Source organism: Mauremys reevesii, linkage group 25 (genome assembly GCF_016161935.1).
Source record: "Mauremys reevesii isolate NIE-2019 linkage group 25, ASM1616193v1, whole genome shotgun sequence".
NCBI lineage: Eukaryota > Metazoa > Chordata > Testudines > Geoemydidae > Mauremys > Mauremys reevesii.
The window spans coordinates 8,446,899-8,473,371 of record NC_052647.1 but is presented as its reverse complement, the minus strand read 5'-3'; the positions used below and the strand labels follow the sequence as shown (position 1 = coordinate 8,473,371).

The following is a 26,473-nucleotide window of genomic DNA, read 5'->3' as shown; positions in this document are numbered from 1 at the left end:
ATGCTTCAGAGATGTGGGTGCCCGTAGCTCATATAGCAGCAGAAGCTGCCGCATTTCAGGTCCTTCAGGAGTCTCTGTGGGTCCATCATGACATCAGGCTTTCTATGAAGCTATGGACATATAGAACCACAGTTATACTGACCCTGTCATCTCGAAGTGAAATGTGTGTGGTGCGGAAGGCTGAAGGACACTGGACTGATGCTGTCGTTTCTCCTGATGTTGTCGTTGTCTCCGTCAGCTGTTTCATATCAAGCGGCAGGACAAGATGAGAAATGAGGATATTAGAATCTGAACTTAGCAATCGCCTCCATCAGCCCTGGTTTGGGATCAGCAGCTTTCCTGGTAGGGAAGTATTATAAGATTTAAAGACCAACAAATTCCAATGCATGTGTAAAAAGAAATGCTGCTAAACACCAGCTACCATGTGGGAGCCAAAAAGCTTATGATTGCCAGTGATGGACATAAAAGGAGTTTGCAGTCAGACCACTCCAAGTATCTTGCCAGAGAATGACCTGGGTGGCGCTCACTTTGCAGGTGCCATGTCCCTTTGGGATTAGCCATTAATTCAAATCAAATAGAATTAAGGTGGACAATTCTGAAGCATGGGGACATTTCTGACTCCAGCCAATTAGTGATTGATTTGTGCCATGAAGCAGAAGGGCACAGGGGTAGAGCCCTTATATTTATTTTTTATCCTGTCTAATGTAACTGGCTCTTTTTATGCTTAAAATGCATAGAGCCTGATTCTTAGTTACACGAAGGTCCCTTTATATCAGTGCAAAGGGCCCTGTTTGGAAATCAGAATCAAGCCCTTCACCCTCTGCCTCACTGATATCCAGCGGCAGTGGGTTCCCCTGGCTACTTCTCTGCTGTGTAAATTTTGGAGACATGTTTGTGGCAATCCCTGCAATGTGTTGGATACTTTCCAGAGACTCAAGAAAAGAAGGCCCTTGCCCTGAGGAACTTACAGGCTAAGGGTGGACAGAGAGACAGGCAGGAGCCAGGGAAGGGGAACAGCCAAATGCCGATCAGCAGATTCACTAGAGACAGCCCGGCAGAGAGGGACTGAAGTGTGCACAGGGTTGGAGCCTGTGGGATTGGCTGTGGGAGGCTGTACCATGCATAGGCGCCTGCCTGGAGGGGGGCACAGCCGTGGCTGTACCAGCCACAGACAAAGCTGGGACATGGGCCAAGCTGGAGTTATGGGGAAATTGTACAAGGGGCAGATAAGACCGAGGCCATGGGTGGGGTGGGGGTTGCAGATAACTGTATGAGGAGGAGATTAGGCTGGGACGTAGAAGGAGGGTGGAGTTATTGGACAAGGGCAGACAAGGCTGGGGTCGTGGGCAGGGTGAGGGGCACGGATGATTGTACGAGGGCAAACAAAACCAGTAACATGGACGCCACAGGGGCTGTGGCGACCGGGGATATGAAGCTCAGCCGAGGATAAGCAGGGATCCTCACTGTGCCTGGGTGTCTGGGCTTTGCCTCCTGTCGGGCTCCATGGTTTGGTTCTAGCAGCCTCTGCACAGAGTTTCCTCAATTTAAACATTAGGGTCATTTCTGATGAGCTTCCTCAATCTAGTTAATTTCCCTCTTCCTAGTCCCAGAGCTAGTTCTGGGCACAGTTCCATTCTTCAGTGTGTGGAAGCTTATTACCTAGGGCCAGATCCTTAGCTGGTGTAAATGGGGGTATTGACCCCAGTGGAGTGATGGCGATTTTCACAGCTGGGGATCTGGCCCCCTTTGGGGCAATCTTAGACTTTTTCTACGTTATGCTGGTATGAACTAAATTGTGAATTTAAATTGACTTTCTTATCCTAGGTTAACCCCTCATGTGGATTCTTTGTCCAGCAGAAGAATGGTGTTTATTCAATTTATTTCATGTCACTTTGGAAGAGGTTTAGGCTAAACAGAATAAATTTGTCCACATGTGGGATTAGATGGGGATAACAAGACCTGTATCACTCTATTGGCATAAGTGGTAACACTTTCCCATATCGAGAAGCCCTTAGTCAGAGGCTCATCTACAGTGACTTCATCAACCAACTCCCAGCCTGGATCATGCGCCCCACAGATGTCTTTGTTTGGGTGGAGTGTTCTGCTGTGCCCTGCAGGGGGTGTTCTGCATGGCTGAGGTCAGTGCTGGAGGAGGGGAGGGATACTTACATGTTTATATATCTTGAGGCTGAAGGGCCAGAAAATTAGCTGGTATAAAGCAGTGTAACTCCATATACTTTCATGGAGCTCCACGGACTTATAGCAGCTGAGGACCACTGGCTATTAGAACATATGGGGAAGGGAATAATTGTATTATAACACTGATAACTCGTGATCATGAACCTAACCCCCTTCGGCCATCATGACATTTACTCAGAATAGCTCTGAGGGCTCTTATTCAGGCAGGCACTGGGGAGTTTACACTTCTTTCCAAGCAGCCACTCAAATAAGGAAGATCTGGATCCAACATAGTGTTAAGAGAACAAAGATTTTGTTGACCCCCTTTGATTAATGCCACCCCCATACACAACGCCAGCATCACTCCACCAGCTCCTGGCAAACTGAAAGTCAAAGAAATGTGTGTAGCCACTGGTAATGTGTGGTTCATTTGCCTTATTTCCTCCTTCGACACCTCATGAACAATGCCCCACTGCTCACCACAATCCAGACAGAACAGCCACCGGGCAACACCAGAGAAAGGGGAGTTCACTGGGCAAAAATTGACTTTATATGGCCACGTGAGTGTGCACACTGTTTTGTGAATACAAGATGGACGCATGATGTGCCAGGTCGTGAATGTGGAAACTTTGGAAGGTACCTCACAAGAGAATGGAGATATACAGAACATTTTTGAATGGCAGTTTGGCATATGGAGACCTCTTGCCTGGTTTCACACCAGATGGTCCTCTTATTGCCTGGTTTGTCTCCCATCCGGTACTGGTAAAACCTGGGTTTTTTTCCCCCCTATCAAATGGGAGATACCATTTTGGAGAATGCACTTCTCTTCCCCGCCAGTATGACTTTGTACACCTGCTACATCCAAGGACGGGCCAGTGGGAGCAGGACGCACTCAAAAATGGCATCCCCCATGCAGTGTGGCCTTGGAGACACCATGCAGACTAAGTAACAGTGGCAAGGGCTAGGTAATGCAGGCATGGGTGGGCACATGCCATTCCGAGAAGTGCCGTGATGTCTGGTATCCCAGGAACGTGTGAGTATCCACCGTAGCTTGGCCCAACCTGTAAGAAAATCAAGACTGGCTGAACAGAGTTCTCCAACTGTCCAAGGAAGACAGATTATCATTGCTGGAGATTCAATCCTCCAAAGAATCGAAAGAACATTCTGCAAGGGATAGGAGGACAACAGAACTGTCCCCGGCCCTCCCAGAGCCAAGACATAAGATATCACACCAAGATTGGACAGGCTTCAGAAGTCAACATTCAAGGATCTATTGGTGATGGTTCATATTGGCATTACTGTCACCGCCCCTTGGGGTATCTCACAGATAGCAGATGACTTCTGGGCACTTAGAAGTGTGCTGAAGAAAAAGAATGTCCAAGCCACCTTTGGAAAAAATCCTTCCTGTCCTACGAGTAAAGGAAGACAGAATGCAGATTATGGAAGTGAACTGCTGGCTAGGTAAGTGATGGAGGGTTTTGGTTTTGTAGAACAATGGTCCACCTTCTGTGGGGAGAGGGGGCTGTAGAGTGTGGATGGCTTCCAGCTCAGGGGAAGGGGGACCACTCTTCTTGGGCACAGACTGGCTAAAGTTGGTTTGAAGCAGAGTATATTTGGCCTGCTGGTGGCCCCGTAGTCCTTCTGCAACCTACTGCCCCCAGCCCCAAGAAATAGGGGGCTAAGAGGAGAGGAGCAGCGAAGGTGAGTCATCCAAGCTTGTCTAGATAGGAGTCTCTGGAGCAGCCATTTTGGAAACCACAAAGACCAAGTCCTCCATGGTCTAGAATGGTGAGCAACAGCTAGTCAGGGACCTGCTGGCCCAGAGAAAAGGAGCTTCTGACCTTAGCTGTTCAGATAAAGCACAAGCTGGGGTATTAGTTGGTGTCTGCTAAAGACCATCAGATAAGAGTAGGGAACAGGATAACCATTTCCTTATGCACTTATCTGTAATGAATAGAAAAAAACGCTGTGTGATCATGGGGGACTTCAGTTTGAGCGACACATGCGAGAAGTCTCATGCTGCCCCTGCAGCTGGTACCGCTGGCCCCGCCCCCTCACAGCAGCAGTCCCCGGGGAGGCCGGAGCAGCTCCTCCTCAGCAGCCCCCAACCCAAGGAGCAGAAGCCTCCTGGGATGTCCCACCCACCAGTGCCCCCCCCCCCAAGATTTAGTCAGGGGTATAAGACAAAAAACCAAACTCTGCCCTTGGAGACAGACAAGCAATTCCACTGCCTTCAATGGGAGCCGAGTGTGTGTGTCTATTGGCACAACAGCCTCCTAAAGATGCAGATAGGTGATTTGGGAGCACTTATAGGAGCAGCTATCGGCCCCAAAAGAAATCACAGCTCCATTGTGCTGGGTGCGGCGCTGACACACAATGGGACAGTCCCTGCCCCACGGAGCTCCCAGGATCAATAGACAAGAGAGACACAGGAAGGGTTATCATCACCATTTTAAAGAGAAGGAAACTGAGGCCCAGACAGGTGAAGGAGTCAGTGGCAGAGCTGGAACTGAACCCAGGTCCCAGTCCTGTGCCTTACACATCAGATCATCCTTCCGCTCAGCGGAGACACCCGGGGGCAGAGCCAGGAGCAATGGGATGGAATTAAGAAAAGGACGTTTGAGGGTGAATGGCCCCGATGCTGATCTCGCTCACCTCGATGTCAGTTCGGGGTAACTCCCCTGAAGCCAGTACAGCCTCTGCATTTACAGCAGTGCACCTGAGATCAGACTCTGGCCCAGTGTGAGGAAGAACAGCCTGGCAATGAGATCTACCAGGCCGGGAATTGCTTCTTCTTGGAGGAAGGGCAGGAGCCACATTTAATGCTAGAGCCCTGAGGGGAACAACCCCTCCTTGGGCCCCAGTATGGGAGGGAAATGGATTAGACAGTCCAATGCCAGTCAGCTTCTCCACCTCTGCTTTCCATGATCCTGTCCCATAGCTCCACTTGCTGCAATAGCCGCCCAGCATGTAGAGCAGTGATACACGGACCTCAGCGGCTAAGGAGCCAAATTAGCCATCACCATCATGCAAAAGAGCCACAGTAGGGTGAATTCATTGTTTCATTTACTATAGTACTATTCATATTTAAACGGTGTGACAGGAAATATGTAGTTTTATATCTATACATATTTTTCTCACAGCAAATAAGTTAGTAGCTTAGTTCAGGCTGATAACTTAATGGGTTAATAACATAGTAAAAGCATCCAGATTGGTTAATAATTTAGGATGGTTAATAATTAAATCACAGTGTTTTAATAGCATGTGCTGCAAATAGCTGCAGGAGAGACATTAAAGAGCCTCTTGCAGCTCACGAGCAGTAGTCTGAGAATCACCGATTCAGAGAGATGAAAGCTCCGGAGAAGTCCCACGTGGGGCAGTCTGTGTGACACCTGCCCTCCCTGCTGTGGATTCAGGGACTCAGCTAGCACTGCCGTTCGCAGATCCAGTGCTCAGTCAAAGAGCAGGTGGCATCATTCCACTTCCCGTTGAAGCGCAGGCTGCCACAGTCTTCCCCTTCATGCCCAACATTGTTGGGTTCCCCAGATGCCCAGAACCTGAGAAGGAAACCGAAGCCAAATGGAATTAGAGGTGGGTATGGAAGTTCTAAAAGGGAGGTGGGGAACCAATAACTTTGGATGAAAGGACCCTGGTGGATGCCAGCTGCTTCATACACCTCTAGCTGCCTTTAAATGTCACCATCCAAACAGCAGGGGTTGGCAGGCCAGGTGGTGCAGTCGGTGGGTAAGAGGAAGATGGATGGATGGAAGAAGGCAGAGGATGGGTGGCTGCCCATCGCAGCACAGAGGGCAGTCGGGGCACAAAGAGACCAATGCTTGACTGCGCCTGCACTGCAGAAACATGATTTAGATGGCTCTGCTCCTAGAACAACTCCCACTGGTGGATGCTGTGTATCCCAGCACCCCTGCAAATGCTCCACTTGCTTCTGGCTTACACAAGCTCCCACTGCTGAAAATCATCTCCCGTCCAATTCCCAATGTGGCTGTGGGTCTTAATACAGAACAGAGTCCATATGCGTACAGTGTTTCTGGTTCAAAAACCTCCTCCATGCAGGTGGTGTGAAATGAGCCAGCTCCTAGGACTGATCTGCCTACTCACTCCGTGAGGTGGTGCCTGGAGGTCAGGGCCATGGCAGGTTGGTGCGAGCCACTGAATAGGGGGAAGCTGGCCCAGCCACTGCTCAAGCCAGAGCTGTTCTCAGCTTGGACAACATCAGTTTCCAGTGCATTTACAGGGGAGGAAACTGAGGCATAGAGCAGGAAGAGACGTGCCTCACAGTCTGCCAGCAGAGCACACTCATGGGGCTGGGACTAGAACCCAGGAGTGCTGCCTCCTTGTCCTTGGCCCTGTCCCCATGGCCATGTTGCTGTTCTCCCCAGCACCTTTCCTTAGCATGACACTCACAATGCCCCATGGTAAAGCAGCTTTTTGCTCCCTGGGAACATCCCAGGTCCAGTCCCTGCTCTGTGCTGACCCTGGATGACATCAGCATGGAGGCAGTAGTAGACTCATAACCTTCTTTACCGGGTTTAGCTACTAAAGGGGACCAGAGATCCATCTAGTATCAATTACATTGGTATTAATGCTCCGTCTGGCTCTTTAAAGGGACATGAGATAAAGCAGAAACAGCTGATTGTAAGGGACAGCTCTCTCTCAAAAGAGGCTGAACAAAGAGGGACTTGCCTGACAGACAGGGGGCTGCCGTCCACCCAGCGCCACTCCCCTTCCTTCGCTGAGTCACTGAGGCCCAGCCAGTACACGTCAGGCTCCATGATTTGGTTTGACAAAAACATCTATATGGGAAAATAGGTGAAGAAGACAATCATGATCCCAAGCAGAAGGTGAGGAGGCTTCAGGGTGACTGTGTTTGTGGCCAGCAGAGTCTGTGGCTGTAGATTCTCATCCCTTCCCCACTTTTTCCAACCTTTTACATTAGGGCTGCCACCCTACATTTCCCATGATGCACCAGGCACTCCCATGATGCATCGCTTCCTCTCTTCAAGAGGCGTGACCGTTGTGCATCATGGGAGATGTAGACTGACTGGGTTGCCCGACCTCTAAAGAATGGGGGCCTGAAGCATCCAAACTACAGCTCCCATGAGGCTTTACAGCAGCATTTCCAAATAGAAATGTTTCAGATTTCAGTTGAAAATTTGCAGTATATAATTTTTAGCCCAAATAAATGAAATTTTCCACAGAAAAAAAAAGCTCATTTTCTGACCAGCTGTATTTCAAATGCCTCATCTCTGCCCTTTGCCCTGCAAATCTCCCCTTCAGAATGGGAGACGAACACTGTTTGGGGCCGGGACTGTTTTTTTGTGATGATGTGCACATCACCTAGATAACAGGGCTCTGATTTGTACTTCTACGTGCTACCACAATACCGATACGTGACAGTAATAAGGCTGAATATTACCCTGCTGTTCCCTGAGGACTGGACATAATTTTCTAGCCTCCTACAGCTGGTGAAGGCCGGCTTTTGGGGCTTGTCAATCCCATGGCCATAGGTCTCCTCCGTGAAGAGGGACCAAGGAACCATCTTGTAGTCCCTGTTGAGTCCCATTCTGCAACCTTGTTACTGGGGGTGCCTTAAATCCCGGCCCAAGGACGGGATAGCAAAATACACATGCTATGGTCTGTACTGATCATGAGACAGATTTTGGTTCTGGTGACTCCAGATTCACACCAGTACCTTGCCCACCTCTGCACTACATGGGCATCCTCCCAGCACCCACTAGTCTCCTAAAGTTCTTTTCCCAGCAGGCACTGGGCTCAATTTAAAACTTAAGGTGTATTCTCCATCAGGGCAGGATTCCTTCTGCAAAGTCCTGATGAGGAATATGGGGTGGGGTCTTCCCTAAGATATGAAAAAGCCTTCCCTAGTGTAGTAGTGAGCTGCTCTGAAAAGCATTGTACCTCCAGGTCAGCAGCTGAATTCCTGCCCAGGTCGGTAGCAATCAAATAGTATTTTTAGGTCCCTATGGGACTCTATGATTTGTATTCACAGGAGATTACAACATACCCCCATACATGAATTTTGATTCATATAGAATCATCCACATCCGACATGGAGATTTCTTTTCACAAAGCTAACTCGACAATTTTCAAATGACACTAGGTTCCCTCAATTCTTCTTGAACAGAAAGCTACATCCAAAGATATTGCTAAATTCCTGGAAAACTTGGGCTAGACTGTGATCTCAGTTACGCTTGGGTAAATTTAGAGTAACTCCAGATTCACCCTGGTGTAGCAGAACAGAATCTGGTCCCTTGTGCTTATTTCCTTCCATTCTGCATGTTCCACAATAGGAATCTGAGTGGATGGTTTACCTGTTCCTGTTTGGTGTTAACAATAACCAGGTGAGAGCCTTCATTGGTACAGAACTGCTTAGCATCCGACCAGGATTTAATCAATGTTGAAAAGAAGTAGCATTTTTTCTCAAAATGCTGCCAGCCAGGTGGACATTTTGTGCAGATGACTTCTGTGAGAAGTAAAATTATGGGACAAGCCTGCATCAGAGAGTCAAAATGCAGTCTAAATGAAGTGTAAAAACTTAGCCATGTCCCCATACTTCTTATTTACTTCTGACATTCTCACTGGCTTCAAGTAAATAATTTGCACTGAATTTGTGTATTCTCTGAAATTGGATTTTTTTTCCTTCCACTGGGTGCTCATTCATCCTCTGTGGGGATGTTTTATAAGTTATAAGGCATTGTCACCCCTCTGATATGTGGTAGCAGATGGCAGGGCCTGGTTGATCGGTTTCTCATTGAAAAATGAATCACTGAGTGAATATTTTCCTAATATAACTTGTTGATTTCTGCTGGGTGCACTTGTCCTGGAAATAGGGTGACCAGACAGCAAATGTGAAAAATTGGGACATGGGGTGGGGGGTTATAGGCACCTATATAAGACAAAGCCCCAGATATCGAGACTGTACCTATAAAATCAGGACATCTGGTCACCCTACCTGGAGAAGAGGTGCCCATAAACAAAATGCAGACCAATCTCGGATCTCAGCCCAGACACTGATGCCCAGTTTACTGGGTACAACTCTACCCCAAGATCTGACCCTAGTTAGAGAATGTCAGGAATAGAGCAAACTCCCTTGCTAGTTGCACCAGCTTCCCCCCAAAAATATCACAGCCTGAAACCAACAACACAGTATGGCTTCACAACACAGCATGTCTTCAAAGGCTGAATACTGCTGACATGTTTGGAAAGAGAACTTGAAAGCTGATGTACAACAGCACCATCTGGTGGCTTCTGCCATACAGTATTGTATCCATCCCATGTTAGGCTTCATTATGTATTTAGCCAAATTATCTGCTGTGTCCATTTCCATTGCGTGTAGGGCAGGTATCAGGGAATGGCTTATGGCTCCCTGAGTCTCTGGCTGGTTCTACACCACCTCTGGTGCCCAAGGCATGGGACCGATGATAGAATCATGGTCGGGCAGGATTGTGGCATGGGAGACATCTGTGCTGGCTCTACAGCCATTGGGGACTCCTAGCTGGGAAGATGTGGTCAGTTTCAGCGCAGGGGGAGTTGCCCAGGCCACAGGCCTATTGGGAACCTGAAAGTTGAATGCCCTGTTCTCTGTTGGCTTTCACTGACTGGGCATTTGTGGTTAATTCTGTCACTGGTTTCAAGCCCTGGCTGGTGCCCCCTTACCTGTGATGTTCCGTAACTCGTCCTGCATCCTGCTCAAGACCTCCTGGAGTCTGTCATGGTCCCTTCTCACCTCAGCCCGCTCCTTCGACATACTGTGCGTTAGGTTCCTTATCTCTGTCAGGGCAGGCAGGGGGTAGAAAAATGCCACCGGAATCAACAGGTTGATATTTCTGGCCTGGCTCAGACCTTCCTTTACAGCAGCTGGAAATGTGTCCATCCATCTGCAAACACACTCTCTGTCCCCTTTCACAGCCTTCGACCTAACTATGCTCTGATACCGGAGTCCACCATTGTATTATCTAAGCACTTCTGCTCTCCTGGGCTGATTGATTTTCCTTCAAGCCAACTGTTGGATTCAGTGAGGGAATTTTTACCTCAGTAGGCTCACAATGCTCCACTTCTGCATCATGAGCCTCTTCTACAGAAGTCTACATCCCTAGTCACAGCCCTGACACCAGCATAACTAAGATCAGAACCCGGCTCATGTTTGCACTGGATGGGCCTGATACCACATGGGATGAGCATTGCCAAATTCCTTCTGCAGGCCATGGGAGCCGTGAGCTCTCAGCAGCGCTGAGCGAACCAGAGCACCCCACCACCGCCACCACCACTCCCACATATCTACAGGGTACTGAGACCACAATGCAGCAAAGCCCTTGAACACAAAGCCAGCGATTTTCAACCTGTTTTCATTTTTGGACCCCTGAACTTTAGAATGGAGGCGAGGATCCCTTTGAAAATCTTGGGCATAGTCTGCGGACCCCCATGGGTCTACGCACCACAGGTCGCAAACCACTGCTCTGAGATGCGTTACACCACACAGTAATCACGAGCGTGGGGTTGTTTGACAGCTGCTATTGTGGGTAACAACTTGGGGATTGAACTGGGGTCCTCCAGGGCTAAAAGCAGGAACTACTTCAGCTTCAGATAAAGCTGCCGAACCGTCTCCTAGATCAGCACAGAAGGGGGCCTGTAACACATGCCCACCAATGGGTTACACATGCATAAGTGCCTTTGATGGATCAGGGTCTGAGTTCCAAAGTTCTGCTGCAGCATGAACTGGGCTCAGGATAAAACCTGGGGAGGCCCATGGGAGCAGGATGCAGCTGAGCCCAAACTAAAATGGGATTATCCATGTAGGGCTCCCTGCTCCGTCATCACACTTCCCCTTTGTCATCCTCCTTCTCTCCTTCCATTTCAGTTTGCCCTTCACAGGGAAAGATCAGACTCAGGAGTCCCTCTACAAGGAAGCAGCAGTGATCAGGCATTGGAAGAAAAAGGATGTTTCTTACCTATGGCGTCCTGGAGATGTGATTGGTCTTTCACGTGATCAGCTTGGATCTCCTCGATCCCCAGCCTAACCCCAGCCAGCTCCTTGGACACTGCAAACAACACAGGGTAGAAAAGAACTGCTGTACATGGGCGGATCGAAGGGAGAGACCCCACCCATGTGCAACCCCCAGGATTTTATTGCACATCTTGTGACAAGGGAACTGTTTATGCCCAACCTCTTGGGAAACATCAGCAGAACATACCATTAAGAAGTCGACTGTTAAACACGTTGAATTCTTTGGACATCTTCAACTCTAAAAGGAAAATGAGAGAATGGGAAGTTTCCAATTTAAATAACAACACAGAACCTCATGCTGCCCCACCCACAAGCTCGACCACTGAGGAGCGCTGGATAAGGACCATTCATACAGGAGTGTGTGAAATGTATGGAGCAAGCGCAGTCGTTTGCAAGGATGTAAATGAGTTTCACTTATAGCTATTACTGATTTAAATTACCGTGCTACCTACAAGCCCCACCTGAGCTTAGGGCCCCTTTGTGCCAGGTGCTGCACAAACCCGAACTGAGATTGGGTACCCTTGCTCTGGCACTGCATAGACACCGAGCAAGAGATGGTTACAATACAAATAGACAAGGAATGATACCCATTTCACAGATAGTGAAACTGAGGGACGGAGAAATGAAGGTCCATTTGCTGGGTGTTTGGGGACACATTACCACACTCTTCTGGGCAGACTGGGGCCTCCCCTGAGCCATATTCCTGCTTCCTTTTTTCAGACGGGCAGGGGAGTGTCCTGGAGGAGACGGATCTCAGTTCCCACTCACCCAAGCAGTAGTTGTCTTTATGGGGGCCCCAGGCACATGCCTACTCCTGGGACAGACCAATTGCATCTACGCCAAGGCTTCCCCAGCAGGATAACACTCCCCACCAATGAGACACTGGTAGAAAAGTGACCTCATCAAAACAAGATTTCATTGGCTAATCAGTGATCCTAGGAGTAGGACAATGTTATCCAACAACTTCTAAGAGCTGTTCCACCTCCCGTGGTTGTCGCACACCCCACAATAATCTGGAGCCCTGTCTGAGCTGTGATCAGATCCCCAGCTGAGGTATGTCTGCTCAGCTCCACTGAAGTCCAAGGAGCTACATCAACTTCCACCAGCCCTGCAACTGACCCCGTGGGCCCAACTCTGCCCTCCCTTGAGATGTAAGGACCAAAAAAGATCCTCGAAGTCTGACAAGGAATAGAAATATTTCCTTTATCCTCTCACCTAGATAGTCCTGGTGATGTGACAGATTTCTCTTGGCATCTCTTCTTATAGTGTCTCTATCCGCCTGGGCTTCGGCAAGACCCTTGGACACTGTAGACATGAGACTTTTGATAGCGGAACAAAATTTATCAGCAGGGGGAAACCATATCTTTGGAGACATCCATGCTGCTGAAAATGCAGTTTCCTCACAGGTACTACCCAAGACTTCTGATGTCCAGTCCTTCATGCTAGCTGTGATCCTTCGCTACAGGCGCACTGTGCTCAACACAGGGATTCATTATTCAGGACATCAGCTTGGTCCTTGGTAGAATGTAGAGCTGTGTTGGGGCTGCTCTATGTTACACTGAGCTGTCAGTGGCTCCAAGATGTGCCGTGAAGCTGCTACTGCTACACACAGGTGAGGAATGTGGCTGGAAAACTCAAAGGGGCACAGCAAAGCTGAGAGTGGAAAGGCTCAGCCTCCCCAGAGCAATGCAGAGCTCTGAGTGCTGTGCAGAGCAGAAAGCTGCCTGCTGCCACAAGGAGCCTGTCTCGATTTGTGTGTGGTTAACTGGTTGCAAAGTTAGAAAGGAAAGGAATGCATTTGTCAGGCCCTAGCTCTCAGTGTGTTAATGTGGAAGAGGCAATTGTGGCAGCGCATTGTGCCATGCCCGGTTGAATTGGTCTCACTTCCAGACATTCCCTCTCTGCTAGCAGGATCCGCGTCACCCCTTTGCACTGGCTCCAGCACACCGTTGAAAAAAGAACATTTTTGTATGGCTATTTCACAACCTTGAAAATGTCACCAGAAACATGGTGCAATTATTGATTTTGGGTGGGATTTTTCTAGATTTACAAGCACAGGTTCCATGGAAAGCTAGTGGGAGTTATGCTAAGGACAAATCCCACCCCTTTGAAAATCCGGTCACCTTAGCTCAGAGGTGAGTGAAAGTTACGTAGCACTGGCAACTGCTCCATAATTAACATCACAGCTGAGCCTCCATTCTCAGCCCAATTTTGTGCCCCACTGCTAAAATCCACCAAAACTAGTCAGAGCAGCCTCGCTCTTGGCAGATGAGATCTGAGGCCAAGGTAGAAATGAACAGGAGACTTACATTTCCCAAGGTTCACCACGATGACAGCTGTGGCCACTGCAATGCAAATCGCTAGCAGGACGTACAGGATCACATTGGCCTTCCCTTGGGCAAAGTTGGAGAGGCAAAGAGCTGTGGGGAACAACACTGGTTAGATCTCTCAGTGCAGGATCAACCCCTCCTAACACTCCCTTTGGGGAGAAACTCCCGGGACTGAACATGGTTCCCTACAAGAGAAGATGTCTGAACAAGGGGAAGGGAGGGATTCACCATAGGGTTAATACCTTGAGGTAGTTCTCAGCCTTCACTATGTTCCATTTTCCATGTTGGGAATTCCTCTCCCTTTTGGCAGTATGGGAAGGGCAGGGGAGTGTGACGCCCAGATTGAGAAGCTCCTGCCTTAAAGGGAGCATGAGAATCCTCTCAGGCTCTAGTGGGAAGATATGGGCAGGTCACAGGACCAGTTTTGTCCCTGGAATAGCAACACTGAAGACACTGGAGTGACCCAGGGATGAGTTTGCCCCATGATAAGAAAGGAGTTTATGTGGATGATGGGAGTATCCAGACTTAATCCAGAGACTAACTGGGGGAGAGAGAAACACTCTTGATTGTGGGCACCAGCCAAACTCAAATTAGCAAAGCCAGGAATCGGACACAGGCCTCCTGACTCCCAGGGCAGCTCCTTAATCACAAGCCCACCCTTCCTCCGGCCAGCTCACCTTTACCGCCTCTCCCAGGTACTCTGCTCGCTCCCTGCACCGTCAGTTCCACCTGATCAGAGTTGTCCCATTTGTGGTAGGAGCTGTCTGGGTGCATGGCTGCAGATGTCTATGTTCTGATCCTTGCCGTCGGTGCAGTTTATATTGATAGGAGCCGTCATCATGCCTTTCCAAGGGAACGGACGCCTGTGGTCACACGGGTCAGAGACTGTGACCCAACCATTTCCTCTCCAGGTCATTGCCAAATCACAGAGCCTCTGTGGTTCCAGTTTCTGGTCCTTAGACTTCTAGGCTCTGAGATTGCTCAACTCCCATTGACTTTTATCAGAGCATGTTGAAATCAGCACTTCTCTCCCAGAGGCTGCTCAAGTCAATCTGCCACCCTAGGCAAAATTTTGGTGTGCCATCCCCCTCCTCAGAGGCCTAGGGTGGCACATTTGGCCCCGTCACTCCTATATTGTGAAGGAAAGGGCGGCATTGCCAAAGTCCAGTGAGTGGCAGCGTGGTCTTGCATAACTTGGGGGCGGCCAGGGTAAATTTGCCACTGTAGTGGCAGAAGTCTGCCACCGTAGACCACTGCCTACATTGCATGTACATAGAGCACCCTTTGTCAGCATCTCACCTGATGGTGTCCTGTACTATTCCTGGACACACTAGATAGGACAGCGGGTGGCGTTAGCAGAAGGTTTCATGATCAGAAAAATGTCAGTTTCTCACCAATAGCTGGAGTCACAATCACTCTTCCAATTGGAAACTTGTTGCATTTGAACGTGTGATGGGGCAAGGCCAGATGGCTACAGTAAAGTAGTGAGCCCCAGGCTAAACAAATCCCTGGTACCATGGTAACCAAATGGCAGTTGCTCCAGGTGAATCAAGACACCTGGGGCCAAATAAGATCCTTCTAGAAGGCAGTGGAGACAGCTACATTGATTGGGACTCCTGAAGCCAATCAAGGGCTGGCTGGAGCTAGTTAAAAGCCTCCCAGTTAGTCAGTGAGGCGCACGTGTGAGGAGCTGGGAGCAAGAGGCACAAGGAGCTGAGAGTGAGAGTGAGAGGGTGTGCTGCTGGAGGACTAAGGAGTACAAGTGTTATCAGACACCAGGAGGAAGGTCCTGTGATGAGGATAAAGAAGGTGTTTGAAGGAGGCCATGGGGAAGTAGCCCAGGGATTTGTAGCTGTCATGCAGCTGTTACAGGAGGCACTATAGACAGCTGCAATCCACAGGGCCCTGGGCTGGAACCCGGAGTAGAGGGCGGGCCCGGCTTCCCCCCACACCTCCCAACTCCTGATCAGACACAGGAGGAGTTGACCCAGACTGTGGGTTCCACCAGAGGGGAAGATCACTGAGGTGAGCAAATCCGCCAATAAGCGCAGGACCCACCCAGGTAGAGGAGGAACTTTGTCACAATGGCAAATGAACACTTGAAGAACTAAGGGGACACTCTACACCAGCCTAGACACCCCAGGGTCTGCTAGATCCGATAATCTCCTGTGGACTTCTCAGGGTATGTGGGAACATGTAATAGCGACTGCAGGGCAGTGGAGCTCGCTACACCAGCTGTAACCCTGCCAGGGGCTCGTTCACACCAGCTAGTTAAGAGTTTAGTGGCAGTGTTCACTCTCTAAGCACCGCTTGTCCAGCTGAAGGAAGCCAGAGACTGTCCCATGGGTGGAACCAATGCCAAGGTACTCTGCTGATGGGCAATTTGAATGGGCGGGCAGGCTAGCCGTGCAGGGGGATGTAGCCAGAATCCCTTCCTTCCACTTGTAATCCAAGAGCGTCCGTTGCCTCGTAGTGACTCCATGGAGAGACATCTCAGATTTCGCTGATAACTCTACACGCTCTCACTCACGTCAGCACAAAATCCACTAGGTCAGCGATTACACGATCCCAAGGATGATCATGAGTACAACCCTTCCAAATTCATGGCCATGAAAAACACATCATGGACTACGACATCTGGCTATTGCAGAGGGGTTGCAGGATTGCCACCCTTACGTCTGCACTGCCACCAGCCACCAGCAACTTCCTCCAGCCAGGGGAGGTTCCTGGAGGTGGGAGCGAGTCCTCAACTGGGGTGCCCTAAGCCCAGACCCTCCCTGGCTCCAAGCTGAGCATTTGGGTTGCAGGGGGTTAAAGAGGCCTGGGGCTGGCTGTGTGTGGGCTTGCGGGGGGTGACCATGGACCACAGCATCCTGGGTGGTCACGCCCCCATAATGCCAGCCCTGCCCCCTCCAATAAAGTGATGACCCCACCCATACCATGTCACCCTCACTTCTGCACTGCTGCTGGTGGCAACGCTGCCTTCAGAGTTGGGCTTCCAGCCAGCAGCCACCACTCTCCGGCCACCCAGCTCTGAAGGCAGTGCCGCTGCCAGCAGCAGTGCAGAAGTAATGGCAGCAATATCACAACCCCTGTACAATAGCCTTGCAATCCCCAACCACCACCTTTGGGTCAGGACACCCACAGTTTCAACACCATGAAATTTCAGATTTAAATATATGAAACCATGAAATTGACACTTTTTGAAATCCTTTGACTGTGAAGGACACCGGACTGATGCTGTTGATTCCCCTGATGTTGTTGTTGTCTCCGTCAGCTGTTTCATATCAAGCGGCAGGACAAGATGAGAAATGAGGATATTAGAATCTGAACTTAGCAATCGCCTCCATCAGCCCTGGTTTGGGATCAGCAGCTTTCTTGGTAGGGAAGCATTATAAGATTTAAAGACCAACAAATTCCAGTGCATGTGTAAAAAGAAATGCTGCTAAACACCAGCAATCATGTGGGAGCCAAAAAGCTTATGATTGCCAGTGATGGACACAAAAGGAGTGTGCAGTCAGACCACTCCAAGTATCTTGCCAGAGACGGACCTGGGTGGTGCTCACTTTGCAGGGGCCATGTCCCTTTGGGATGAGCCATTAATTCAAATCAAATAGAATTAAGGTGGACAATTCTGAAGTATGGGGACATTTCTGACTCCAGGCAATTAGTGATTGATTTGTGCCATGAAGCAGAAGGGCACAGGGGTAGAGCCCTTATATATATATTTTTTATCCTGTCTAATGTAACTGGCTTTTTTTATGCTTGCTATGAATATGGCCTGATTCTTAGGTCTCTTTATATCCGTGCAAAGGGCCCTGTTTGGACATCAGAATCAGGCCCGTCACCCTCGGCTTCACTGACATCCAGCAGCAGTGGGTTCCCCTGGCTAATTCTCTGCTGTGTACATTTTGAAGACATGTTTGTGGCAGTGCCTGCAACGTGCCAGGTGCTTTCCATAAACACAAGAAGGGACGGCCCTTGTCTTGAGGAACTCACAGGCTAAGGATGGACAGAGAGACAGGCAGGAGCCAGGGAAGGGGAACAGCCAAATGCCAATCAGCAAGATTCACTAGAGACAGCCCAGCAGAGAGGGACTGAAGTGTGCACAGGGTTGGAGCCTGTGGGATTGGCTGTGGGAGGTCGTACCATGCATAGGCGCTTGCCTGGAGTGGGGTACAGCCATAGCTGTACCAGCTGCAGACAAAGCTGGGACATGGGCCGAGCAGGAGTCATGGGGAAATTGTAAAGGGGCAGATAAGACTGAGGCCATGGGTGGGGTGGGGGTTGCAGATAACTGTACGAGGGGGAGATCAGGCTGGGACATAGAACGAGGGTCAGAGTTATTGGACAAGGGCAGACAAGGCTGGATGTGGGCGGGGCAAGGGGCACAGATGACTGTATGGGGGCAAACAAAACCAGGAACATGGACGACGCAGGGGCTGTGTTGACCGGGGATATGAAGCTCAGCCGGAGACAAGCAGGAAGCCTCACTGTGCCTGGGTGTCTGGGCTTTTCCGCCTGTGGGGCTCCATGGTTTGGTTCCAGCAGCCTCTGCACAGAGTTTCCTCAATTAAAACATTAGGGTCATTTCTGATGAGCTTCCTCAATCTAGTTAATTTCCCTCTTCCTAGTCCCAGAGGTAGTTCTGGGCACAGTTCCATTCTTCAGTGTGTGGAAGCTTATTACATAGAGCCAGATCCTTCGCTGGCGTAAATGGGTATATTGACCTCAATGGAGTGATGGCAATTTTTACAGATGAGGATCTGGCCCCGTTGACTCCAGCTGAAAGATGCTGTTTTACATCAGTGGGAGATCTGGCCCCCTTGTGGTCACTCTTAGGCCTTTTCTACATTGTACTGGTATGAACTAAACTGTGAATTAAATTGACTCTGTTATCCTAGGTTAAACACCCCTCCTGTGGATTCTTTTCGTCCAGCATAAGAATGACCTTCATTCAGTTTATTTATGTCACTTTGGAAGGGGTTTAGGCTAAACAGAATAAATTTGTCCACATATGGGATTAGAAGGGGATAACAAGACCTGTAATGCTGCTTGAGCGTAAGTGGTAACACTTTTCCATATAGAGAAGCCCTTAGTCAGTGGTTCATCTACAGTTTCTTCAACCAACTCCCAGCCTGGATTATGTTCCCCACAGATGTCTTTGTTTGGGTGGAGCGTTCCGCTGTGCCCTGCAAAGAGGTGTCTTGTGTGTCTGGGTCAGCGCTGGGGGAGGGGAGGGATACATACATGTCTATATATCTTGAGGCTGAAGGACCAGAATCTTAGCTGGTATAAAGCAGTGTAACTCCATTTACTTTCATGGAGCTCCATGGACTTATAGCAGCTGAGGACCAAGCCCCTGATTTTTACTGGCCATCAAAACATATGGGGAAGGGAGTAATTGTATTACAACACTGATTACTTGTGATCATGAACCTAACCCCCTTGGGCCTTCATGACATCTATTCTGAACAGCTCTGAGGGCTCTTACTCCGGCAGGGACTGGAGAGTTTACATTTGTCTCCAAGCAGCCACTTGAATAAGGATGTCCTACAGGAAGAGGGGAAGAGTCAGTGGAGATAACACCAAATATGAGCCCCAGGAGGATACGGGATGGGTTGCAGAGGGATTGCAAGGGAGAATAGGAATTGAGAGGACTTGCAGCCAGAGAGAACAAGGGATAGACCGGAGAATCACACCATCACCAGGAAAAGGCAGGTCTACATGATTGAGGACTCCTTACTGAGAAGAATAGACAGGCCTGTAACCAGACCTGATCCAGAGAACAGAAGGGTATGCTGGGTGCTAAGATACGGGAGGTGGACCTGAAACTGAAAAGGATCCTAACGGGAAAGAATCCACTCTTTGTCCTGTGGGAACAAATGATATGGCTAGATTCTCGCTGGAACATATCAAGGGAGATTCTGCCAGGCTGGGGAAGATGCTTAAGGAAATTGAGGCTCAGGTGATCTTCAGTGAGATTCTGCCTGTTCCTAGAGAAAGGCAACAAAGGTGTGACAGGATTATGATGATCAACAGATGGCTCAGGCAGTGGTGCTATAAGGAGGGATTTAGGATGTATGACCACAGGGAGGCATTCATGGACAGAGGACTGTTCTCTTGGGATGGACTTCACCTGAGTAGGGAGGGAAATAGACTTCTAGGATGGAGGCTGGCACAACTGATTAAGAGAGCTTTAAACTTGGAATTTGGGGGAGATGGTTGGGAGATGTCCAGGTAATCTTCACACTGGATTGGTCAGCAGCCTGCAGGAGGCACCAAGAAAAAGAACAGTGGTACCACATCCCGGTGCTCAAGATGTTAGTGCCCCTTTAAAGGGCTAAACCAATAGCAAAAGGGGAGGGTAAAAGGAGGGACGATATGAGCACAGCACAAAAGCAAGAGGTTGAGAACAAAATTAATCATGGAACCAAAGGACATGAAGAGAAGGAATTCCTGAATTGCCTTTATACCAATGCTAGGAGCCTAGGTAACAAATGAGGAATTGGAATGGCTCATTTATTAGCATAAATTGGATCTAGCTGGTATTACTGAAACCTTGTGGGATGATTCCCATGATTGTTAAAATCAATGGTTCTAACCTCCTTGGGAAGGATCAAGGGGGCAAGAGCAGAGGGGGAGTTGCATTCTACATCAAAAATTCCATTACCTGTTTCCAAGTCACTGATCCACAAGAATTCAATGTCCTAACAGGTAAAGCACAAGCTCGGGTATTAATTGGTATTAGTTGGTGTCTGCTCCAGACCATCAGATAACAGTAGGGAGCAGGATGACTGTCGCCTTCTCCACTTATCTGTAATGAGTATGAAAAAACGCTGCGTAATCACACACAAAGAACCAAACTCTGTTCTTGGAAACCCACAAGCAACTCCACTGCCTTCAATGGGAGCCAAGTGCCTGCATCTAATGACAGAAGAGCCCCCTAAAGATGCAAATAGGTGATTTGGGAGCACTTATAGGACCAGATAGAGGCCCCAGCTGAGATCACAGCCGCATTGTGCTGGGTGCGGCGCTGACACACAATGGGACAGTCCCTGCCCCACAGAGCTCCCAGGATCAATAGACAAGAGAGACACAGGAAGGGTTATTATCTCCATTTTAAAGAGAAGGAAACTGAGGCCCAGCCTGCTGAAGGAGTCAGTGGCAGAGCTGGAACAGAACCCAGGTGCCAGTCCTGTGTGTGACACATCAGATCATCGTTCCTCTCAGCAGAGACACCCAGAGGCAGAGCCAGGAGCAATGGGATGAAATTAAGAAAATTACATTTGAGGGTGAATGGCCCTGATGCTGATCCCATTGACATCAATGTCAGTTTGGGGTGACTCCCCTGAAGCCAGTACAGCCTCTGCATTTACAGCAGTGCACCTGAGATCAAACTCTGGCCCAGTGTCAGGAAGCAAAGCCTGGCAGTGAGATCTACCAGGCCGGGAATTGCTTCTTCTTGGGGGAAGGGCGGGAGCCACATTTAATGCTAGAGCCCTGAGGGGAACGACCCTGCCCTGGGCCCCAGTACAAGGGAGGTGGGGTAGCAATAACTTTGGATGGAAGGACCCTGGTGGATGTTAGCTGCTTCATACAGTTCTAGCTGCCTTTAAATGTCACCATCCAAACAGCAGGGGTTGGCAGGCCAGGTGGTGCAGTCAGTGGGTAAGAGGAAGATGGATGGATGGAAGAAGGCAGAGGATGGGTGGCTGCTCATCACAGTACAGAGGGCAGTCAGGGCACAAAGACCCTTATACCTGACTGCGCCTGCACTGCAGAAACATGATTTAGATGGCTCTGCTCCTAGAACAACTCCCACTGGTGGATGCCGTGTATCCCAGCACCCCTGCAAATGCTCCACGTGCTCCTGGCTTCCACAGGCTGCCCCTGCTCAAAATCATCTCCCGTCCAATTCCCAGTGTGGCTGTGGGACTTAACAACAGAACAGAGTCCATATGTGTACAGCGTCTGTTTCCAAAACCACCTCTGTGCAGGTGGTGTGAAATGAGCCAGCTCCTAGGACTGATCTGCCTACTCACTCCATGAGGTGGTGCCTGGAGGTCAGGGCCATGGCAGGTTGGTGCGAGCCACTGAAGAGGGGGAAGCTGGCCCAGCCACTGCTCAAGCCAGAGCTATTCTCAGCTTGGACAACATCAGTTTCCAGTGCATTTTACAGGTGAGGAAACTGAGGCATAGAGCAGGAAGAGACGTGCCTCACAGTCGTCCAGCAGAGCACACTCATGGGGCTAGGACTAGAACCCAGCAGTGCTGCCTCCTTCTCCAGGGCCCTGTCCCCATGGCCATGTTGCTGTTCTCCCCAGCACCTTTCCTTAGCATGACACTCAGAATGTCCCATGGTAAAGCAGCTTTTTGCTCCCTGGGAACATCCCAGGTCCAGTCCCTGCTCTGTGCTGACCCTGGATGACATCAGCATGGAGGCAGTAGCAGACTCATAACCTTCTTTATTGGGTTTAGCTACTAAAGGGGATCAGAGATGCCTCTAGTATCAATTGCATTGGTATCAGTGCTCCATCTGGGGGTATGTCTACACTACGGGATTATTCCAATTTTACATAAACCGGTTTTGTAAAACAGATTGTATAAAGACGAGTGCACGCGGTCACACTAAGCACATTAATTTGGCGGTGTGCGTCCATGTACCGAGGCTAGTGTCGATTTTCTGAGCATTGCACTGTGGCTATCCCGTAGCTATCCCATAGTTCCCGCAGTCTCCCCTGGCCATTGGAATTCTGGGTTGAGATCCCAATGCAAAAAGTGTCACGGGTGATTCTGGGTAAATGTCATCAGTCAATCCTTCCTCCGGGAAAGCAACGGCAGACAATCGTTTTGCGCCCTTTTTCCCTGGATTGCCCTGGCAGACGCCATAGCATGGCAATCATGGAGCCCATTTTGCCTTTTGTCACTGTCACCGTATGTGTATTGGATGCTGCTGACAGACGTGGTACTGCACTGCTACACAGCAGCATTCATTTGCCTTTGCAAGATAGCAGAGACAGTTACCAATCATATTGCACCATCTGCCATGCCATTGTAAATTAGCGATGAGATGACGGTTATCAGTCGTTCTGTACCGTCTGCTGGGAATGACCAGGAGTCATTCCTATTTTTACCCAGGCGCCCCCGGCTGACCTCACCGAGACCAGCCAGGAGCACTCACGGGCTGATGACGAGAACGGATACCAGTCCTTCTGTACTGTACCATCTGCCACCGGGGAGGGGAGGGGAGAGGATGCTGCTGTTTAGCGCTCCAGCACCCCATCTACCAGCAGCATGCAGTAGACATAGGGTGACATTGAAAAAAGGCGAGAAACGATTTTTTTCCCCTTTTCCTTCGGGGGGGGGGAGGAAGGGTGTAAATTACGACAAACACCCTGAAACACCCGGGAAAATGTTTTTGACCCTTCAGGAACTTGGAGCCCAGCCAAGAATGCAAATGCTTTTCGGAGACTGCGGGGACTGTGGGATAGCTGGAGTCCTCAGTCCCCCCTCCCTCGCTCCATGAGCGTCCATTTGATTATTTGGCTTTCCGTTACGCTTCTCACACAGCACTGTGCTGAGTCCCTGCTGTGGCCTCTGTCTATCATAGCCTGGAGATTTTTTCAAATGCTTTGTCATTTCGTCTTCTGTAACGGAGCTCTGATACAACAGATTTGTCTCCCCATACAGCGATCAGATCCAGTATCTCCTGTACGGTCCATGCTGGAGCTCTTTTTGGATTTGGGACTGCATCGCCACCCGTGCTGATCAGACCTCCACGCTGGGCAAACAGGAAATGAAATTCAAAAGTTCGCAGGGCTTTTCCTGTCTACCTGGCCAGTGCATCCGAGTTTAGATGGCTTTCCAGAGCGGTCACAATGGTGCACTGTGGGATAGCTCCCGGAGGCCAATACCGTCGATTTGCGGCCACACTAACCCTAATCTGACAATGGCAATACTGATTTCAGCGCTACTCCTCTCATTGGGGAGGAGTACAGAAACCGGTTTAAAGAGCCCTTTATATGGATATAAAGTGCCTCATTGTGTGGACGGGTGCAGTGATTTAATATTTTCCTAGTATAACTTGTTGATTTTCGTTCTGTGCACTAGTCCTTGAAAAGAGGTGCCCATGCACAAAACGCAGGACAGACTGTGATCTCAGTCCAGATGCTGATGCCCAGTTTCCTGGCTCCAGCTCTGCCCCAAGAACTGAACCTAGTTAGAGAGTGTCAGGCAGGGAGCAAACTCCTTTGCTAGTTGCAACAGCTCCCCCCAAAAAACATCACAGCCTGCGAAAAACAACGTAGTATGTCTTCAAAGACCAAATACTGCTGACCTGCTTGGAAAGAGAACTTGCAAGCTGATGTACAACAGCACCACCTGGTGGCTTCTGCCATACAATATTGTATCCATCCCATGTTAGGCTTCATCAGGGGAGGAATAGTTCAGTGGCTTGAGCATTGGCTTGCTTAAACCCAGGGATGTAAGCTCAATCCTTAAGGGGGGCATTTAGTGAACTGGAGTAAAAAACTGTCTGGGGATTAGGTCTGCTTTGAGCAGGGGGTTGGACTATATACCTCCTGAGGTCCCTTCCAACCCTGATATTCGATGATTATGTATTTAGCCAACTAGGGCCAAGATTATCAGCGCTGTCCATTTTTATTGGGTGGAGGGCAGGTATCAGGGAATGGGTTATGGTTCCCTTAGCCTCTGGCGGGTTCGACACCAATTCTAGTGCCCAAGGCATAGAACCAATGAGAGAACCGGGGCCAGACAGGAGGGTGGCATAGGAGACATCTGTGCTGGCTCGACAGCCTCTTAGGACCCCCAGCTGAGGAGATGTGGTCAGTTTCAGTGCAGGGGGAGCTGCACAGGCCATAGGCCTATTGGGAACATGACAGTCAAATGCTCTGTTCTCTGTTGGCTTTCACTGACTGAGCATTTGCGGTAAACGCTGTCACTGGTTTAGAGCCCTGTCCGGTGCCCTCTTACCTGTGGTGTCCTGTAACTCATCCTGCACCCTGCTCAAGACCTTCTGGAGTCTGTCATGGTCCCTTCTCACCTCAGCCAGCTCCTTCGACATACTGTGCGTTAGGTTCCTTATCTCTGTCAGGGCAGGCAGGGGCTAGAAAAATGCCACTGGAATCAACAGGTTGATATTTCTGGCCTGGCTCAGACCTTCCTTCACAGCAGCTGGACATTTCTATGTGTCCATCTAACCACAACACACTCTCCGTCCCCATTCACAGCCTTCGACCTAACTATGCTCTGATACCGGAGTCGACCATTGTATTATCTAAGCACCTCTGCTCTCCTGGGCTGATTGATTTTTCCTTCAAGCCAACTGTTGGATTCAGTGATGGAATATTTACCTCAGTAAGCTCACAGTCAGGTAGCCCATGCTCCACTTCTGCATCACAGGGCTTTTCTATGGAGTTCTAAATCCATAGTCATGGCACTGATACCAGCATAACCAAGATTGGAATCCAGTTCATGTTAGCACTGGATGGGCCTGATACCACATGGGATGAGCATTCCCAAATTCCTTCTGCAGGCCAAGGGAGCTGTGATCTCTCAGCAGCGCTGAGCAAACCAGAGCACCCCACCTCCACCACCACCACTCCCACATATCTACAGGGTACTGAGACCACAATGCAGCAAAGCACTTAAAGACAAAGCTGGTGATTTTCAACCTGTTGTCATTTGCAGACCCCTGAGCTTTTCAGTGGAGGTGTGGACCCCTATTGAAATCTTAGGCATAGTCTGCAGACCCCCATGGGTCTATGGACTACAGGTTGAAAATTACTGCTCTGAGCACATATTATCCCACACAATAATCAGGTGTGTAGAGTTGTTTGACAGCTGCTAAAGTAGGTAACAACTTGGGGATTGAACTGGAGTCCTCCGGGGCTAAAAACAGGAACTACGACACTTGAGACAAAACTACACAATCATCTCCTAGATCAGCACAGAAGGAGGTCTGTCACATGTGCTCACCAATGGGCTACACATGCATAAGTGCCTTTGTTGGATCAGGGTCTGAGATCCAAAGTTCTGCTGCAGCATGAACTGGGCTCAGGATAAAACCTGGGGAGGCCCATGGGAGCAGGATGATGCCAAACTAAAATGGGATTATCCATGTAGGGACCAGTTTTGTCCCTGGAATAGTAACACTGAAAGCACTGGAGTGACCCAGGGATGAGTTTGCCCCATGATAAAAAAAAGGATTTTATGTGGATGATGGTAATATCCATATTTAACCAAGACACTAATTGGGAGAGAGAGAGAGAGAGAGAAACTACCCTGAATTTTGGCACGGGTTAACCTCAAATTAGCAAAGCCAGGAATCGGACCCAAGCCTCCTGACTCCCAGGGCAGCTCCTTAATCACAAGCCCACCCTTCCTAACGCCAACTCACCTTTACCGCCTCTCCCAGATGCGCTGCTCTGAGTTGTCCCATTTATGGTAGGAGCAGTCCAGATGCATGGCTGTGGATGTCCCTGTTCTGCTCCTCTCGTCAGTGCCGTTTATATGGATAGGAGCCGTCATCGTGCTTTTCCGGGGGAACGGACGCCTGTGGTCACACTTCCCATTGTCACAATTGTCAGGTCAGAGACCTTGGCCCAACCATTTCCTCTCCATGTCAGTGTAGAATCATAAAGTTGTTGGGATCTATATCACTGAGTCCTGGTATGAATGACGCAACGAAAGCACAGACTTGAGTTCAAGGACTATTAGAACTCTTTGTGCAAAAACAACCTTATGTTCCAAGAAAAATACAGAAAATCATCAGACAAGGAAATAACACCATTATTCTATATAAAATTGTATAAGAATTTCAGGAAATAGCATTTCTTGGCTCATGGGCTTGGGTCATGGCGGCCCGCCCAGGGTTATCTCTTCGGAATTGTGTGGCTAG

At 49.4% G+C, this 26,473-nt stretch overlaps 1 protein-coding gene and 1 long non-coding RNA gene across 4 annotated transcripts; both read right to left on the bottom strand.

The window, feature by feature from the left end:
- Positions 1 to 244: 244 nt before the first annotated feature.
- Positions 245 to 26,304, bottom strand: LOC120391462. Its single transcript, XR_005591337.1, has 4 exons — positions 25,973 to 26,304; positions 24,547 to 24,679; positions 20,225 to 20,368; positions 245 to 339 (listed from the first exon to the last, which is right to left on the bottom strand). It is a non-coding gene; the product is annotated as an uncharacterized LOC120391462 (long non-coding RNA).
- LOC120391407 (low affinity immunoglobulin epsilon Fc receptor-like) lies at positions 5,036 to 16,826 on the bottom strand. 3 transcript variants are annotated; one of them, XM_039515071.1, is made up of 10 exons: positions 16,750 to 16,826; positions 14,229 to 14,414; positions 13,531 to 13,641; positions 12,437 to 12,526; positions 11,409 to 11,459; positions 11,166 to 11,255; positions 9,874 to 9,987; positions 8,529 to 8,680; positions 6,883 to 6,992; positions 5,036 to 5,735 (listed from the first exon to the last, which is right to left on the bottom strand). In XM_039515071.1, exons 2-10 carry the CDS (start codon positions 14,323 to 14,325, stop codon positions 5,603 to 5,605), a joined length of 948 nt encoding a protein of 315 aa, XP_039371005.1. In that variant the 5' UTR covers positions 14,326 to 14,414; positions 16,750 to 16,826; the 3' UTR covers positions 5,036 to 5,602. The 3 variants fall into 3 exon arrangements, with proteins under 3 accessions (XP_039371005.1, XP_039371004.1, XP_039371003.1); XM_039515070.1 differs by lacking the exon at positions 16,750 to 16,826 and adding an exon at positions 14,851 to 15,056; XM_039515069.1 differs by lacking the exon at positions 16,750 to 16,826 and having other exon boundaries at positions 14,229 to 15,056.
- Positions 26,305 to 26,473: the final 169 nt, after the last annotated feature.